This window comes from Epinephelus fuscoguttatus, linkage group LG15, assembly GCF_011397635.1.
Source record: "Epinephelus fuscoguttatus linkage group LG15, E.fuscoguttatus.final_Chr_v1".
NCBI classification, from domain to species: domain Eukaryota; kingdom Metazoa; phylum Chordata; class Actinopteri; order Perciformes; family Serranidae; genus Epinephelus; species Epinephelus fuscoguttatus.
In genome coordinates, this window is record NC_064766.1 from 26,363,961 (window position 1) to 26,381,449 (window position 17,489).

The 17,489-nt window shown below is 42.8% G+C and overlaps 1 protein-coding gene across 2 annotated transcripts in view; it reads right to left on the bottom strand.

Moving 5' to 3' along the window:
• Positions 1–17,305, bottom strand: part of LOC125902546 (polyamine-transporting ATPase 13A3-like) — a 38,267-nt gene extending 20,962 nt beyond the window's left edge. For both annotated transcript variants that reach the window (XM_049598990.1, XM_049598989.1), the window contains exons 1-14: positions 16,959–17,305; positions 13,796–13,865; positions 11,795–11,968; positions 11,249–11,422; positions 10,974–11,044; positions 8,849–8,932; positions 8,629–8,698; positions 8,398–8,532; positions 8,187–8,259; positions 7,861–7,992; positions 6,784–6,951; positions 6,479–6,636; positions 5,978–6,166; positions 3,948–4,009 (exon numbers count right to left, since the gene is read on the bottom strand). In XM_049598990.1, coding sequence (XP_049454947.1) covers positions 3,948–4,009; positions 5,978–6,166; positions 6,479–6,636; positions 6,784–6,951; positions 7,861–7,992; positions 8,187–8,259; positions 8,398–8,532; positions 8,629–8,698; positions 8,849–8,932; positions 10,974–11,044; positions 11,249–11,422; positions 11,795–11,968; positions 13,796–13,846 — 1,541 coding nt within the window. In that variant the 5' untranslated portion in view covers positions 13,847–13,865; positions 16,959–17,305. The remainder of the gene's footprint in view (positions 1–3,947; positions 4,010–5,977; positions 6,167–6,478; positions 6,637–6,783; positions 6,952–7,860; positions 7,993–8,186; positions 8,260–8,397; positions 8,533–8,628; positions 8,699–8,848; positions 8,933–10,973; positions 11,045–11,248; positions 11,423–11,794; positions 11,969–13,795; positions 13,866–16,958) is intronic.
• Between the last annotated feature and the right edge of the window lie 184 nt (positions 17,306–17,489).

Consider the following 17,489-nt stretch of genomic DNA (forward strand, 5'->3'; position numbering starts at 1 on the left):
AAGTCTTTAACAAGACTAAGGCCACTTCCCTGCCTCCTCACCGTGAATATGACTGTGCCATTGACCTGTTACCTGGAACCTCTCCTCCCAAAGGAAGGCTCTATCCTCTCTCTGCTCCAGAAATGCAGGCCATGAAGGAGTATGTGGATTCAGCACTGAAAGCTGGCCTTATTCGCCCCTCATCCTCTCCAGCAGGAGCTGGTTTTTTCTTCGTGGACAAGAAGGACAAGTCCCTCTGCCCCTGCATCGATTACCGGGGCCTTAACGACATAACCATAAAGAACAGGTACCCCCTCCCTCTCATTTCCTCTGCTTTTGAACTGTTGCAGGGAGCTAAAGTGTTTACCAAGTTAGATCTGAGAAATGCCTATCACTTGGTAAGGATAAGGGAGGGGGATGAATGGAAAACAGCCTTTAACACCCCCAGTGGACACTATGAGTACTTAGTGATGCCTTTTGGTTTAACCAATGCTCCAGCTGTTTTCCAGGCTCTGGTAAATGATGTGCTCAGGGACATGCTTAACATCTTCATGTTTGTCTACCTGGACGACATCCTCATCTTCTCCCCGGATGAGCAATCGCACATTCTTCATGTCCATCAGGTCCTCCAGCGCCTCCTCGACCACCAGCTTTTCGTCAAAGCTGAAAAGTGTGAGTTCCACGTCCCTACTGTGTCTTTCCTGGGGTTTATTGTCTCCGAGGGCAATATTCAAATGGACCCAGCTAAGGTTAAAGCAGTCTCAGAGTGGCCCACCCCAGGAAGCCGCAAGGAGGTTCAGCGGTTTTTGGGGTTTGCCAACTTCTATAGACGATTTATTAGAAATTTTAGCTCCATTGCTGCCCCTCTGCATGCTCTAACCTCTCCTGCTAACAGGTTCCAGTGGAATCCCCAAGCCGATCAGGCTTTCATGACTCTCAAGGAAAGGTTCACCTCTGCCCCGATACTGGTTCTCCCTGATCCACATCAGCAGTTTGTGGTTGAGGTGGACGCTTCAGATGTTGGGATTGGAGCGATACTCTCTCAGCGTTCCAAGGAGGACAACAAGATGCACCCCTGTGCCTTCCTCTCCAGTAAGTTGTCTCCAGCAGAGAGGAACTATGATGTGGGTAACCGGGAGTTGTTGGCTATTAAGGTGGCTCTGGAGGAATGGCGTCACTGGTTGGAGGGAGTGGAGCAGCCTTTTCTGGTATGGACCGACCACAAGAACTTGCAGTACTTGCGTACTGCCAAAAGACTGAATTCGCGTCAGGCAAGGTGGTCCCTTTTCTTTAATAGATTCCACTTTACCCTGTCATATCGCCCTGGCTCTAAGAATGTTAAACCTGATGCTCTCTCTCGCCAGTTTTGCTCTGCCTCTGCTCCTGAGTCTCCCTCTCTCATTCTACCCCCATCCTGTGTGGTGGGAGCTCTCACATGGGGCATATAGGAACGAGTCAGACAAGCTTCTGCTAATGTTCCTGTTCCGGAGGGTTGCCCCCTGAACCGGCTGTTTGTGCCTTCTCCTCTCCGTTCTCAGGTGATCCACTGGGCCCATACCTCCCGTCTCTCCTGTCACCCAGGAGTACGTAGGATGATGTTCGTCATTAAACAGCGGTTTTGGTGGGCCTCCATGGAGAAAGCGGTGGGGGAGTATGTTGCAGCTTGTCCAGTCTGTGCCCGCAATAAAACCCCACACCATCGGCCCGCTGGTCTCCTGCGGCCACTCCCTGTTCCGCGCCGACCCTGGTCTGACATCGCCCTGGACTTCGTCACTGGTCTACCCCCCTCCGGAGGTAACACAGTCATACTCACTGTTGTGGACAGATTTTCTAAAATGGTGCACTTTGTTCCTCTGCCAAAATTACCCTCTGCCAAAGAAACGGCAGAGGTTGTGCTCTCCCATGTTTTCCGTCTCCATGGTTTCCCCAGTGATGTGGTCTCGGATTGCGGCCCCCAGTTTGTCTCCCGTTTCTGGAAGGAGATCTGTGCACTGTGGGGGGCCATTGTCAGTCTCTCTTCCGGATATCATCCGCAGTCCAACGGTCAGATGGAGCGGCTCAATTAGGAGCTAGAGACTGGACTGCGCTGCCTTGCCTCACAGAACCCCACCTCCTGGAGCAAACAGCTTATCTGGGTGGAGTATGCTCATAATACGTTGCCTTGTTCTTCTACTGTTCTCTCTCCATTCCAGTGTGCTTATGGCTACCAACCCCCCCTGTTTCCGGCCCTGGAGGGTGAGTCACGGGTTCCTTCAGCTCTGGCCTTGGCGTCGGACTTGGAGTTGGGCTCGCCAAGTCATGCTTCAGAGTGCTGATCGTCATAAGAAGGTCGCTGATCGGCGTCGGACCCCGGCTCCCCTGTATCAGGCCGGTCAAAGAGTCTGGTTGTCCACCAAGGATCTCCCTCTGCGTGTTGAGTCCCGTAAGCTGGCTCCTCATTTTGTGGGTCCTTTCCCCATATCTAAGGTGATAAACCCTGTGGTGCTGAGGTTGAAACTCCCTAAGACCATGAGGATACATCCTACTTTCCATGTGTCCCGTGTGAAGCCAGCTAAGGAAAGCACGCTGGTCCCTGCCTCCAAACCCCCACCACTGCCCCGGTTCGTTGATGGAGGTCCGGTTTACTCTGTCAAGAAACTTCTGGCTGTGCGACGACGGGGCCGGGGTAGGCAGTATTTGGTGGACTGGGAGGGATACGGTCCCGAAGAGAGGTCCTGGGTGTCAGCCAGCAACATTGTGGACCCAGATCTCATTAAAGACTTTCACCAACATCATCCTGATGTTCCTGAGCCGTCAGGTGTCGGCCATAGAGGGGGGGGGGTACTGTAACATCTAGTCCCTGAGTATAGTTATGTTTTTCTGTCTTTGTGCATTTTTGGTTACTTCCTGTTTTATTTTGTATTTTCCTCTCATTCCAGATCCTCACCTCCTGTCCTCCTGTGTTTCCCGCCTTGTGTGATTACCTGCCCCGCCCTGATTAGTGTCACCTGTGTCTCATTATCCCACCTTCCCTTGTGTATTTAGTCTGTGTGCATCCCTTTGTCTCTGCCAGTTCGTCTTTTCAGTTCTCTGTAAGCGTCCCAGCCTTTTTCCCAGTGTTAGTCTCGTGAGTGTATGATCTAGTTCTGTTATTTGGACCCTGCCTCTGCCTTAGCGTTTTTTGGATACCTCTGCCTTGTCTGACTGCATTCCTGTGTACCGAACCGGCCTTATTCATTAAAAACTTTTGATTTGAACTGAACCTGAGTTGAGTCCTGCTCTTGAGTCCTATCAGTTCAACCTTAACAAACTGGACAAGAATGTCTGTTTTTGGCGGATCTAGCAAAGTAAATATCTGACAAATCATCACATTCACATAAAAATCCAACCATAAAGCAGTTCTGCTCACTGATTAACTTCCCACATTGACCAAACTTAACCAGAGTTGTTAAAGATATTGTTACGACAGCATAAACATAATGCCAAAGTCTCTGATGACTGATACATTTATATTGTCTCACTGATATATTGTCAAATTGCCAAACCTCAGGTCTTGACCTCTAATTGACTCTAATAATAACTTTATCTACACTCTAAAGCACCTTTAAAAACAGAGTTTACTAAGTGTCTTGACAAAGAAAGCAGGAAACTCAGGGGGCAATATGACAGAAAGCTAAACAGGAGCAAGACAAAATTACTTAAAAAAGAACAACAGCAATAAAAAAACGATAAAAGTAATAACAAGATTACAATAGAAAGAGACGGCATCACATAAAAGCGAGTCTATAAAAATGTGTTTGACCTTTGAACAGCCAGAGAGTCCCCACCTGAGGATCTGAGGTTACGTTTCAGAATACTGAGGGGAAAAAAACAGCAGGATTTGCTATTAACAATTTAAGAGCCCTACAACAACATCTGCCAGTCACATCCTTTTTAGCTTTTCATCTAGTTTGCGGTTTCTCTCAGGAAACTAATGCAAAGAGGATTACCTGCCATCTTCAGCTCTCTGAACACCCCACAGGTCCAAACCATCTTCAGTCAGGGTACCAGTCTGAGGGAAAACAAAACATATACAGTTAACAAAGCACTAACCTCGACTGTAACAATCTTCATCATCACACCTCAGAGCAGGAAATCAATTCTAATACCCCAAACTTCTCAGAGGTAAACCAAATAACATTCAAATTAATGTTAAAATGAAAATGATAAATGCTTGTTAAAGACACTGCGTATTACAGCAATGAAGCAGAAAACAAAAAAATGGCTTCAGAAATCATGTCCCTTACGTCATATACGAGAGTAAGATTAATGAATAGTGTGGTGGCAGAAAGGTCTAGAAATGTCTGACAGTTAAGACTCTGGGGTGAAGTCGAAGAGCAGAGTGACCTGGCAAACATTGTGATGGGGAAACAAGTTCTGGAAAAATGGCAGGAAATCACACACACGCATGGAAAGGCAGGTGTGATGTTTGCCTGGAGGAGTATAAGAATGTTTGATGAACTGCTCTACGGTGCTGTCTCATTGTTGCGGCACTGTCATCTCACAGCAAGAGGGTTCCTGGTTCGATCCCAGGAGGGAGCCCTTCTGTGCAGAGTTTACATGTTCTCCCTGTGTCAGCGTGGGTTTTCTCCGGGTACTCCAGCTTCCTCCCACAGTCCAAAGACATGCAGGTTAATTGGTAACTCTAAATTGTCCGTAGGTGTGAATGTGAGTGTGAATGGTTGTCTGTCTCTATGTGTCAGCCCTGTGATAGTCTGGTGACCTGTCCAGGGTGTACCCCACCTCTCACCCAATGTCAGCTGGGATAGGCTCCAGCCCCCCGTGACCCCTAACAGGATAAGCGGTTACAAAAATGGATGGATAGATGTTACAGACGAGCAAGAGACCTATGAAATATTCACATTTCACATAAAAAGTGACTTAAACTATTATTCCGTTGTCAAAATTGTTCCCAGTTAATTATCTCTCGATCAGCTAATCAATAAACCGTGCTAGCTCTACTCTGATTGTTCTTTTTGCACTAACAGTAACTTAACTCAGTGCTCACAAGATGTGATATAATGAAAGAAATATATCAAGCTATAGGAAGCTTTTTAACAAGATATTTCAAAGCCACAATAACTTGCACAGAATTATAGCTCCAACTATAGCACCAAGTTAATCAATACCATCGCATTACCATATTTAAAAGCATTTGTGTTTCGGCCAAATGGCCTCACTGGACAAAGTTACAGCACTGCCTCAAGACATCATGAGTCATTTTAATTTGTGGTTTTAAAGGTCATATAGCTATGAAGTCATTCTCTTCTTGCATGAAGTGGAAGTGGGTTTGGATGCCTCATTACTAATTTTCACGTACTCTGAGTCAGGCTCAGAGAAATGATCGCTGGTGAACACAGACCTGAAATCCAGTGTTGTGCACGGACACACTACAAGAGAGCGCTTATTGAATGTGCTTGACAGGAAGGTAATCCAGGCACTCAGAAAAGATATAAAAAACAAGGAAGGAAATATTAAAAAGTTCTACTGTAGTGGCTTAATCATTAAATCGTTGCAGGTCTTCATTGGGGCTTTCGTTCCTTAGGTTCAGTTCCAGCTTATAAACTTGAACACAGGCATTATTTACTCTCGCAACAGTATATGAAGCTGGTTTTATGGCATCTGGCGTGCCAACACAACACTTTTACTGCTGAAGCTAATTCATGTGGATAATTGGAGGACTCAGGAAGTTACAGTTTCCAACAACCTCTCATTTTATGCTAATTATGCCAACTGAAGTCCCAGCATCAGCCACATTGACATTTAATTTGAAACCACACATCCAGTTGAAGCATCTGATCAGTCTTGGGAAGACATGGATCTAAGCTAGTTCATGTTATCTGTGTGAACTGAACTTTGAATTCGCTCTTGTGAAGTGTGAACATGCACACCACTGCTAGATTCCACCATACAACCTGCATTCTCTGAATTCTTAACAAAAAATCACATTGCAAGAAATGCGAACTGAGGTTAGGACTACCTTGTCAAAGCAAACCACGTTCAGTTGACCACACATGTTGATCCTCTGAGGACTGATGCAAAAGATGCCGACGCGCTTCAGACGACGCTGCGCGTACACAATACCAGCTGTCATGGCTGCGGGTAGGGCTGGGGGCACAGTGATGGTGATGATGTCCAGAGATTCAATGATGATGGTTTTAGCTGGAACCTGGATGAGATCGAGGAGGAACCATCAGTAACTGACATACAAGAGGATTTCTAGAGGATGACAGAGTCCTAAAGGCTCTTAGAGAAGCTGCATACTTAGTAGGGCCGCCCCCTTACAGTGGACCAAACATTAGTCGACCAGAAAGGTCATTAGTCGGCAAGATTTCATTGGTCACTTAGTGGGCGACTAATCGACTAATGGCCCTAAATGACGACTGATAGTCGACTAGGAAAATTCTTAGTCTGGGGCAGCCCTAATCCTTAATACATCAAATCTGAGCTTCTCCTTTCATGACCCAGAAAAAAAAGACACCTTGTTCATGATGCTGAGGACGATAGTGTAGATGAAGCCGATCCCTGCCACGCCCACCAGACACAACAAGAACAGGTAAGCATCTCGGTACAGCTTGAAGTCTGTGGGTTTAGGATGGAGGATGGAGCGCACGAGTTGGCCTTTCTCTGTACTGAAGCCTGTGGGGACACATGGCATTGGATTATTTTCTTGTCATCACTTGTAGTGTCTGAGTATGTGCAGCTCGAGGGGGGTCTGTCTGTGCCCTACACCTAAATCATCACAGCTATTTTCCCAAGGCTGCAAGCTGTTCTCTTCTCTGTCACCTGTTCGGACCACAACAGCCTCCACAAGTTCTCCAGCATAGAAGCGGGTCTGGATGACACGGGTTCCACAGAACAGGGTGTGTCTCTTGTGCTCCTCAACATCGTAGCTCCCAGCCGCGTCCTCGCCTGCACTGGGCAGACTTGTCTTGGTAACTGGCACGCTCTCTCCTGAAGATGGATGGACACCAAAATTCCACTGAAAACCACACCTCAAACAAAACAACAGCAGCAGAGTTGTACAACCATAATTAAAATTAATCAAACGAAATGTTACACCAAACCAAGAAAGTTCTCATGGGATGTATCGAAATGCTTTCTTTTGCTCACTTTAACGAGTTTTACAGTTTTGTTTTATTCTGTGTGAAGAACTGATGCTCTATTCATATTCATAAAACGTCACATGCAGCACACTGTCGTACAGAAGTAAACATCCAGGCCACTATAGTCTGAGTTTATGCTCTCATCTATACATTTATATACGGTGGAAGACGGTGAACTCCTGAGCAGATGATTACAAGGATGTGGAGAAAAAGAGCCAAATTTTTAATCATGACTTTTTGTGGAGCAACTTCTGTACAGGGGTGTATGTGGATGTGTGGTCCATGTGTGTGTGGTGGGATCTTGATGTGAATAGCTTCGCTGAAGCAGATTTAATCCGAAAATTCAGGAAGTCAGAGGGTACTTTTAACTACATCTGTCAGGGCCTCTCCACAAGACTTTCCAAAGTCACATTTATTCCTATATGACTGCTCAGACCTGAGGACGCATTACAAAATATCAGACCTGTTTCTTATCTAGGACCACATATCACAAATCAGAAGTCCCAAATCAGAATTAAAAGGATTAGATTTCATGTCGTTTGTGCTGTTCACACTGACATGAAAAAAATAAATAATCTGAGCCAAATATCATGTTGGATCATTATTTGTGATGCTGGCTATATCAGTTCATGCAGTAATTATTATTAGTAGCAGCAGTGGAAGTACTAAGACACATTGGCTGGCTATATCAGTTATGGGCATTGGTCAATAGTACAGTGTGGGCAGAATATAATATTTATATAATATTTAATACAACCTGTCAGCATGCTCTCATTCACGATGCAGGCCCCGTTGATGAGCACGGCGTCACAGGGCATGATCATCCCATTTGCTGGAATAATGATGACATCACCGGGCACAAGATCTGTTGACATGGCCTGCTCAATATCTAGAAACAACATTAAGAAGAAAGGAAACTGTGAGACATCAATAATGTGATTCATGTATTACAGAATAGCAGAAAAATAATATGTATTATACACAACATTAAAAAAGTTAAACACTATAACGTCATCAACATCAGTCACTCCTGAATGATGACGGACAGGTCTGTGACAGTAGTAAAGTCAAAGTAAAACATGCCTTTATTTCCTCTGCACACTGAAACACGGACCACGCTGTGTGCTGCCACCATGTCGTGCAGCATCACATATTGCTGGAATAAAAGAGACAGTGCATCAAAAAAAGTGGGAAACATACTTCTGGAAACACACAAATGGACAGGATGCTGAGAGCAGACATCTCTGGAAAGATTATTAAGATTATTAGGTTGGGCTATAACTGCATGACTCACCTTTTTAATGGTATACAGTGAGGTAGCTATTGAAATCACAGACATGAACACTATGGCTGAAGCGTAATAGTAGTAGTCTTCCGCGCTCCACAGAATGACACTGAAGAGCTGGAAGATGTAGAAAGGATTCAAAACCTGATGGAGACAGAGACATACAAGATTAACAGTGATGCTGTTAGTTTGCTCAAAGAAGTGCCAGATGTGATATTACTCAAAGAGCTCTAAACTCACTTCCTTTATGAGGAGCTTGAATAGAGACGGCACTCTTACAGCAATCTCATTCTCGCCGAAAAAAAACCTCCTGATGAGAGAAGGAATTTGTAAGTGATGATGATCACATGCCTGTGGAGGAAGTACATGTTCCGATGTTCCCTCCACAGTCAACTTTTTTCTATATTAGTAAATGAGATGAGAGACCAATCTGTAGGAAACATGAAAAATGCGTATGTACCTGTAGTCCTGCAGTGTTTTAGAAAGCCCAGAGCTGTGTTCAGAGTGGATGCTTGCACAGCTCACCTTCACATCCTCCAAGCCTCTAGAAAAGTTGCACACATTCATTTCTACTGTGCAGAGCAACAGATGTACATGCAAATGATTTAGTTTATTTTAGGGATGCACGAAAATATCAGCATGTCATCGGCATCTGTTGACAACGGCTTTAAAATAAAAACTGCCATCAGCCTGAAATGAACATGTGAATGACGCTTTAATTGTGCAACTTCAATGAGCTGAAACAGGTCACATTTGTCCTGGTTGTGACTTTTGGCAGGACTGTCTCCTGGAGGAGAGCTTTGTCTAAGCCTGTTAATGAAATTTTGATTTGAAAATGTCCATCTTTACATCTACATCTGTCCGGACACATATAATATAGGTAATGAAACTTTAAAATAATAATAATTGAATTGAATAATTGAATGTGCTAGGAAAGGTAGTATCAGCACTGTCTCTACCTGGAGCTTGCGTGAACGGAGCCTGGGTTTGTTGAAGGTGGCAGTGCTGTTTGGGCTGAGAAAGCCATGTGTAAGTAAGGTAAAGGAGGTTGTTGGGTTGGTGCAGGCAGCAGTGAGACCTGGCATTAGGGGAGTGTCTCTGGGACGCCAGAGATCACTGTCTAACCTCCTGGAGGTGTCGTGGGACCAACTAGACGAAACACTGGTGAAAGAAGGTTCCCACCTGATGACCCCAAACACATGTTCGTTATCACTGCTCACTGGTCTGTATAGTTAAGCCTTGCCATAATATCTTATCATAGGGCTTAGGAGGTTATTCACTGAGTGCTGAGCCTTTCTCTAGAGCATAAACTTCTTGTGTTTATTTGAATTGAATTGAATGTGTTTTTTGGCTAACTAACTCACATCTTCCCCACAGTAGCACAGAAGATCTATACAATCAGCACAGTTTCAAAGTGGACACCCAAGATTAGTGTCACCAATTCAGTATCTGACCAAATGTCTCCTCTTCTGTTCCTGAGTTATGATGTTGAATAATGGTCAGAAAAGCATTGTTGTAGAACATTATGATCATTGACATTATGTCATCACTTCATCAAAATATCCTATGAGACATTTGTGTGAAATGTTGTCATAATAAGCTTATTAATTCTTGAGGTATGGCCAAAAACACGTTTTTGAAAACAGAAGGACTCTTGATCTCCAACATATGGACACTGGATCAAGGATCTTATGTATCATTTACAACTGGAGAAAATCTGTTGTTTAATTAAAGGATCACCTGCACCTGGAAACAATTTTAAATTTTTGTGGCAAATATAGAGGCTGAAAAATTGTAATGAAACATGCTATACGCCCCTACTTATCTCATACAAGTTGATTAATTTGTCAGAATTTTTCCCTTTTTTACATATCCACATATTTATTTATTTTTTATACTTTTTTTTATAATTTTTTTATACATTTTTTTATTTTCATTTTTTTCTTACTTTCTTGTCTATTAGTTTTCCTTTGACTGGTCTGGCTTTCTCTGTTTGTTCCTGGGTTGATGGGTGGGCGGGGTTATCTTTTTGTCCTTACTAATTCTTCATTTGTTTATAATACTCTGTACATCTTTATTGAATTACCATTAAAAAAAAGCAAGTGGATATTTGCGCCAGGTGTAATGAAATTCCCACCAAGATAACGCATTTACGAGAACGGGACAGAGGGATTGACATATGGACAGACAGAAAAACATAATTCCTCCAGCCACAGCAAAATAAGACATGTTTTACATGTAATCTAAATTAAATTCGTTTTCTGGTTTGCTCAGTAAAATGTACGCAGTTTTGAAAAGCATTGTATTCTATGTCTGCATCTGACCAGTGGGGCCATCATGATAAGAGTAGCCATAACAATAATGTAAATCCCACTATTGTAGAGACGTGGACTAAGTGGAAAAAATATGTGCATATATAGGTATCGGCGTTGGCAACTTGCCAAAGTGAGTAAAAAATGTAGAATATCGGAAAATATTGGATATCAGAAGAAAAAATTAAATATCTTGAATCCCTAAATTATTAAGCAAAGAGATAATAAACTATTTCTAAATACAAATACGATGTTTTTTAGTGGGACTCTTACTTATAAAATTCAAAGTTCTGTATGACATCGTTCCAGTAGTATTTGGTGCTGTGGTGGGTGAAGTAGAGAATCTAAGAGAGAGGAGAGAGAAGGTCAGATATCGACTGTGTAACAACTATACAGATTCAGCCAGCCAATTAAAAGTGTAGACTCCAGACTTAAATATCTTAAAAACCAATCAATTACTCAAAAAGTGATTTATAATAGAATCTAAATCTAGAATATAGCCGAGCAACAAATGATGACAAATAAGAAGCAGTTTTCCTCTGATGTACCTGAGCGGGCTGTCTCTGGGCAAATTTCCCATGATGCTCCTTGTGCGCAGCACTGATGCCCTGGTCTCCATTTGGCGGCTGAGCCATGGACTGCAGATCCAAGCTGTCAAAGGGTTTCATCCCCGGCGCCGACATCACATGTACTTTGGCTCGAAACCACTGCCTGAACTCATCCTGTTTAATGATATAAAGAAGTGCATTTTCCCTTGGCTGTGAGATGACACTGAATTCATCATTTGCAGTGTAATTCAGTGTGTGTGTGTGTGCCAAAGAATGTAACATGTGTCAGGATGATTTATGATCAGCAGCAGAGGGAGCTCAAAAGCCTGTGATGGAGAAATAGATTCATACACATATAGAGGTACAGTAAATCTAATTTGTGTTTGTTTTAGCAGAGGAATACAGCGATTTCCTACTTTACAGATGATGAATTTACACGTGTCTCCTGCATCATATATTTCTCATATGAAGACAGCAAACTAGAAAAAAATTGCAATACAAATCCACTGGATAGAAAAAAGAAAGCAATTTCTGCTGTTCTCCTACCCTAGTCCTAAGCAGCAGTGTGTGTGCCTCCCTCAGCGAGGTGTGTGTGCAGGTGCCCTTGACGCCCCACTCAGGCAGCCAGTAGAGTAGGAGCAGCAGGAGACCCCCAGAGCACACAGCACCTACACCCACCAGGATCATCTTCCACAGACAGGGCTGGTAACCCCACACCTCCTGCACGGGCAGATACTCATATTAAATAAGTATTTCACTGCTGGAAAGATCTTTGCATAAAAATGGGCTGTCTAAGCAGGAGAAAAGCGCCAGTACTTTTGAAATTGATGCTACATGACCAGAGAAAACAGAGACAAAAGGCTGTGGCATTTGCATTTGCTCAAGATGTAGAAAACCTACAACTACCAGAAGGCACTGCACCACAATGGACCAGTAAACGCTCCTGGTGGTAGCTGACATAGACTGGTAGGACATTATTTTCTTTAAGGTCAAAAGCAAAGTTTCAACATTTTGCAATTACATAGTCTGGGTGACATGGAGTTAATATCGGAAAGTCTATGTTAAATCACAAGTCTCCACCCCACCTGCACCAGACTTTCAGTGCCCACTAGATTATAAAACTCCACCCTTCGTGCCTGTGACTCTCTTTCTCCCTCCAAACATGCCAGGCAGGACAAGGAGAGGACCGACCTGAGTGACACATAGACTTTTCACCTTCATAATGTTTTACTTTGCTGGATGTATTACTTCAAGTTACCAGATTATTTTGTGTTTATTGTTGTACGATTCCTGAGTTTAAACAGTTGTTAAGAAGAAAAAAAGAGAAATTATAGCTGCTGCGCAGCGATGGGTCGGGTCTGGGCATTTCTAGGCAATTCTGAGTAACAAGCAGAAGAATTGGAAGCCATTAAGGAATTTAGCAACACAATCCGCCTTTTTCAACAGTTGAGGCTTGAACTCACAACCTCTGAGACTAAAAATCAATTTCTATCTCACTGAGCTAATTAGTCAGTGACAATTCATGTGTAGCTTCACAAACTGACTAAGCCAGACGTGCAGGTTTAGCAGCCGTCCGTGCATGGAAAAGCAGATTTGAAACCCTTGTAAAAAAAATTCAGTTATCAAAACAAAAATCTGAAAATACACATATTGCATCTAGCAGCATGGAGATGGACCTTTGTGCAAAGTTTGGTGAGTTTTCACCCATGGGAAGTATGATTTCCTCGGAAGAAGAAAGAAGAAAGAAGAAGAAGAAGAAGAAGAAGAATACCTAGGATTACAATAGTGTCCTGGCAGTTTAGCTGCCCAGACCCTAATTACATAGTGGATGCACCCAAGATGTGAGTTAAAAGATTAATTTACTATTACTATTTTTTATCATACATACATATCATACATATTCTTTTGCTTAAGTTTCCTCTTACAGGAAAACTTATAGTTTTTCTTGACAAAAATAAGGAAGTACAATCTGTAGTTCATGCAACTGCCCTAGAGCCAGCGAAAGCCCATCGGATGAAGCGAAACACATCATTGAGAGGATCTGAGATATGAGATGAGCAGGGAGATCTGGCTGCTGGTAAGATGGTGGGAAGTTTACCACGGATAATTTACACACACTACCCACATTTTTATAATACAAAGCTGGTTGAAAATCTGCCAAGTCTTCCTTTACCAGAGCTTTTGAAAAGCAGACATTTTGATTTGTCACAGTAAAAATTCAAGTGTTCCAGTAAGCCATGGCAGTGTGACAGTGAGTCAGCATGGAGAGTACCAGGACCCTGAAACTGAAGCAGCTAAATGGAATTCAGCCATCTTTGCTTTTTATTTTAATCTACACTGATACAAATGACTTATGTCCTCTAAAGGCAACATACTATTGATTCTCTAGTTATGTTTTTTGATTGACATCCTCCATTTCCCTCCAAACACCTCAAAATCACACAATAAACTTTAACAACACAAAAGGTGAGCGTTTAAGGATACACTGTTCATTAGAAAAGACAAGTATATGGTGAAAGAAGCATTAAAATTGGAAGTGATATTTACCATCTCATCCTCCAGACCCTGGTTTATAATCTTCCCCTCTCTTGTCTTCATTCTGTCAGAAGTGCAACAGCTGCAAAGAAACAGAGATCAACTTCATTAACTTTACTTTACTTGGCTTGGGCTTTCTTATTATAGACGTCGCCGACTCTGTCTGGTCAGCAAAGATGTTGCAACTTCAATATCGGTCAATTCAGTTTTATGACTTCTGAGGCAAAAACAAAGCCCAAACGGGGAGAGGAAGTCAGTGATTCATTTACTTTGTATAGAGCAGGTCATTATTCCTCACTGGAGATGAACAGAAGAAGTGGAGTGTGTTTGTATAGCATTAGACATGAAGACTGAATTAGGGAAAAAACATATCTACTTTGTAAATAATGAGCTTGAGAGAGGGAAGATCTCTTGCAAGTAACAACCTGAGTGAACCGCAACACCTACCTACCTTCAAGGCAGCCACATGAACAGGCACTGTGGTCAAAGCCTCTGGTGATAACAAGAAAACAGTCTCAAGATGGAGACTGAAGTACAGCCTCATTTTGGCTTGACTGCATTGACTATATTCAATGTAATGTCCGATCTGTAGGATTTTAACTGAGCATAACCTAACAACTCAACTTATCCGCATAGAGTGAGAACAAGTCATTAAGGTGATATGGTGTTGTGTTAGGCAATGATCCAGCGCAGAAAGGGTGTCATGCATGAAAACCTTTGCACTGTGCTCACATGTTTTTGTTCAATAACTGTCACACCTACAGTAATGTTTGACTCCCAGTCAGAGCGACCTGACTCCTTAATAAGCACCATCATGTATGAGGTAGTTTAGTAAAAAAAAAAAAAAAAAAAAAACACTTCTTGGGCTTTTCTCCTTTTCTCCCATCATATTAAAACCAGGAGCACCGTCCCCCGCCGTGAGGGCTGACGGTGGTGGCAGCATCACGTAGTGCTGCCGATGCTTCTCCACCGCAGGTTCAAGGAAATAAGGCAGTAAAACACTTGCAGCAAAAATAAAGAGAAACCCTGTTTGAAAACTTGCTGCAGTCTGCATGCCTACCGGGACTTTGGATAAGATTTATTTCTCAGGCAGACAAAGACCTCAAACATAAACCCAAAGCTATGCAGGGCTGGCTTCCAAACAACTATGTTAGAGTCCCAGAGCGACCAAAGGAGAGTCCAGATTTCAATCCAATCCTGAAATTAAGGCAGGGTCCCCACTACAAATCAGGAACATTTAAAGCTGTGGTGGAGAGGAAAAGGACACTGAACAAACTGTTATCAATGAGGCATAATCCTGTCCACCCTCTCCATCACCTACTGGACAGACACTGGAGCGCTTTCTCTTTCAGACTGGTTCAGCTTCAAAAGTGAAAAATAGCAAACTGCAGGAAGTTTGTGCAATTTGGATGAATTGGGGGCAAATTTACTGTGAGTATTATATTAGAGATGAGATTTCCTGTTATTTTTAGTCACTTTCAGACAATTTTCTGTCTGTATTATGTTATTTTACATATTCAATAAGTGTCTTTTATTGTTGTCATCATTTTATTGTTCTAATAGCTCACATACTCTAATGCAGGACGAAGCTGTTTAGCAGAGAGTGAAGGCTCTGTGATCATAGCTTGTGTTCTGGTCTTCATTGTGCCTTTATGCTGTGAGATTTTCTTACATTTTAAAGTTAAATAACGTCAGCACAGTGGTGCAGTGGTTAGCATTGTTGTCTCGCAGCAAGAAGGTTCCCAGTTCAAACCCCCCATCCAAAGACATGCAGGTTAATTGGTGACCGTAGGTGTGAATGTGAGTGTGAATGGTTGTCTGTCTCTATGTGACCTGTCCAGGGTGTACCCTCTCGCCTAGTGACAGGGTCCAGCTCCCCTGCGAACCCCAACAAGATAACCGGTTATGTAACACGAATGAACGAATGAACTAAAAAAAAAATAGGAATTTCATTTAGTTTTCTTAACAGAAATGAAAGAAATTCTGAGATATCCCTTAAAGTCATGATGCCGTTGCCCCTGTGAACCTTTGCAACACATGGTGGGGTCAGGACTCTGAGGTTGGGAACCACTGCTGAGAATTTCTTTTCTATTGACACTGATAGATATATTAATATGTGTACTACTGTGTTTTTACTGCTTTTGTGCAATGCCTAAATAGTCTGCTGCTGTAACATAAGACTTTCTCAAAGTTGTGTCAATAAAGTATGCCTACATCCGTCTGTCTATTTCAGCTGGACAGCACTTTATACCTAAGTTTACACATTACAGATTCCAGATGAGCAAATTTATCTGCACAGACTCAACTGTAACTGCTGCAAAAAGTGCCTCCACTACATACTGCCTTCAGGGAGCCAGTACAAACACTGTTTTTTGTGCTTAAGGTTCAAGGTTCATTATTTATTGTCACACTACAACACAGGGTGACACAACGAACTGCAGTTATAGTCACTTTATGTAACACAAGTAAAGTTACACAGAACCCATACTGCACTTCTGCAGTGTGTGTGTTTGTGTATGTAAATTCAGATTAGAGTTGTCACACCTACAAGTGTCTGCAAATCCCATTAAACCCTACATAATCAGGGTGTCTACAAATATAACCAAGTTAAAGACTTTTAAGACCTTTTTAATACCACTTTATGTTAAATTTACGACCAAACCTGCAATGGAAATACACATCATATATGTGTGTGTGTGACACATGTGGAAGTTCTCTTTTCAAGTAAGCAACATTTGGGTGAGTTTAAGTATAATGTGCTTATAAAAATGCTATTTCATATTGCAGTTCTTCGGTCTGTCCAGTGATTGTAAATCTGAATTCAACAATTGAAGACCTTTTAAACCCTTATGTTAAAGAAAACTTAATTCAAGACATTCCAGGACTTTTTAAGGACCTGTAGACACCCTGGTGATTCAAAGTTGTGAAACAGTAAAACACAGAAGGTGGATACCTTTTAAAGACACTGATCAGCTCCTGTGCTGTTGGTATAATGTTGGTAAGGGCACGCTTTAAACCCGAAAACCGTTAAGTTAGACGTGTCCCTGCACACAGTTACAACACTGGACCTCATCGCACCAAATAGTAACTGAGGATGAAGCGCAGTTACTCTCACATCACATACAACAACAATCTATACAAACACCGTGTCAATAACTCATGTGCATTAACTTACCGATGCCTCTCCGCTTCTCTATCAATGCATGACACCTTACATAGTCAGTTAGGTGACTGCAGCGTTGCGTTACCAGTTTGCCCGCGTGCTCTCTGCAGCCGTGCAACACTGTGGATCTTCACGTGTGTCTGAAGACACGCGCCCACACAACACAGATCTACGCTGCGCTGACACCGGACCGTCCCAAACCGGTCCATTCAGAAGGAAGTGGGGAAAACAGGATGTGAGGTCACTAAAGGACACCGTGTTTGGTCCCCAGTTTCTGCACTAAACACTCGGGGAGCTGCAGCAACATGTGCAAGAAGCAGAGGAGAGACAGGCTACATGTAGGCCTATCCTCCATTCTCCTCTTTACTGCCTCTCTGCCTAACAATGCAAGATTTAGTAATGGGCTCCCACTGGTTGGAGAGTACGGGATGTTTAGCTGTGGGACTGGTGTTATTTCAGGTCAGTGGCAGAAAAGAAATAGTGTGTGAGTTGGCTGAGATTTCATCAAGTCCTGGAATAACCTTTTGGGACTTTATCACAGAT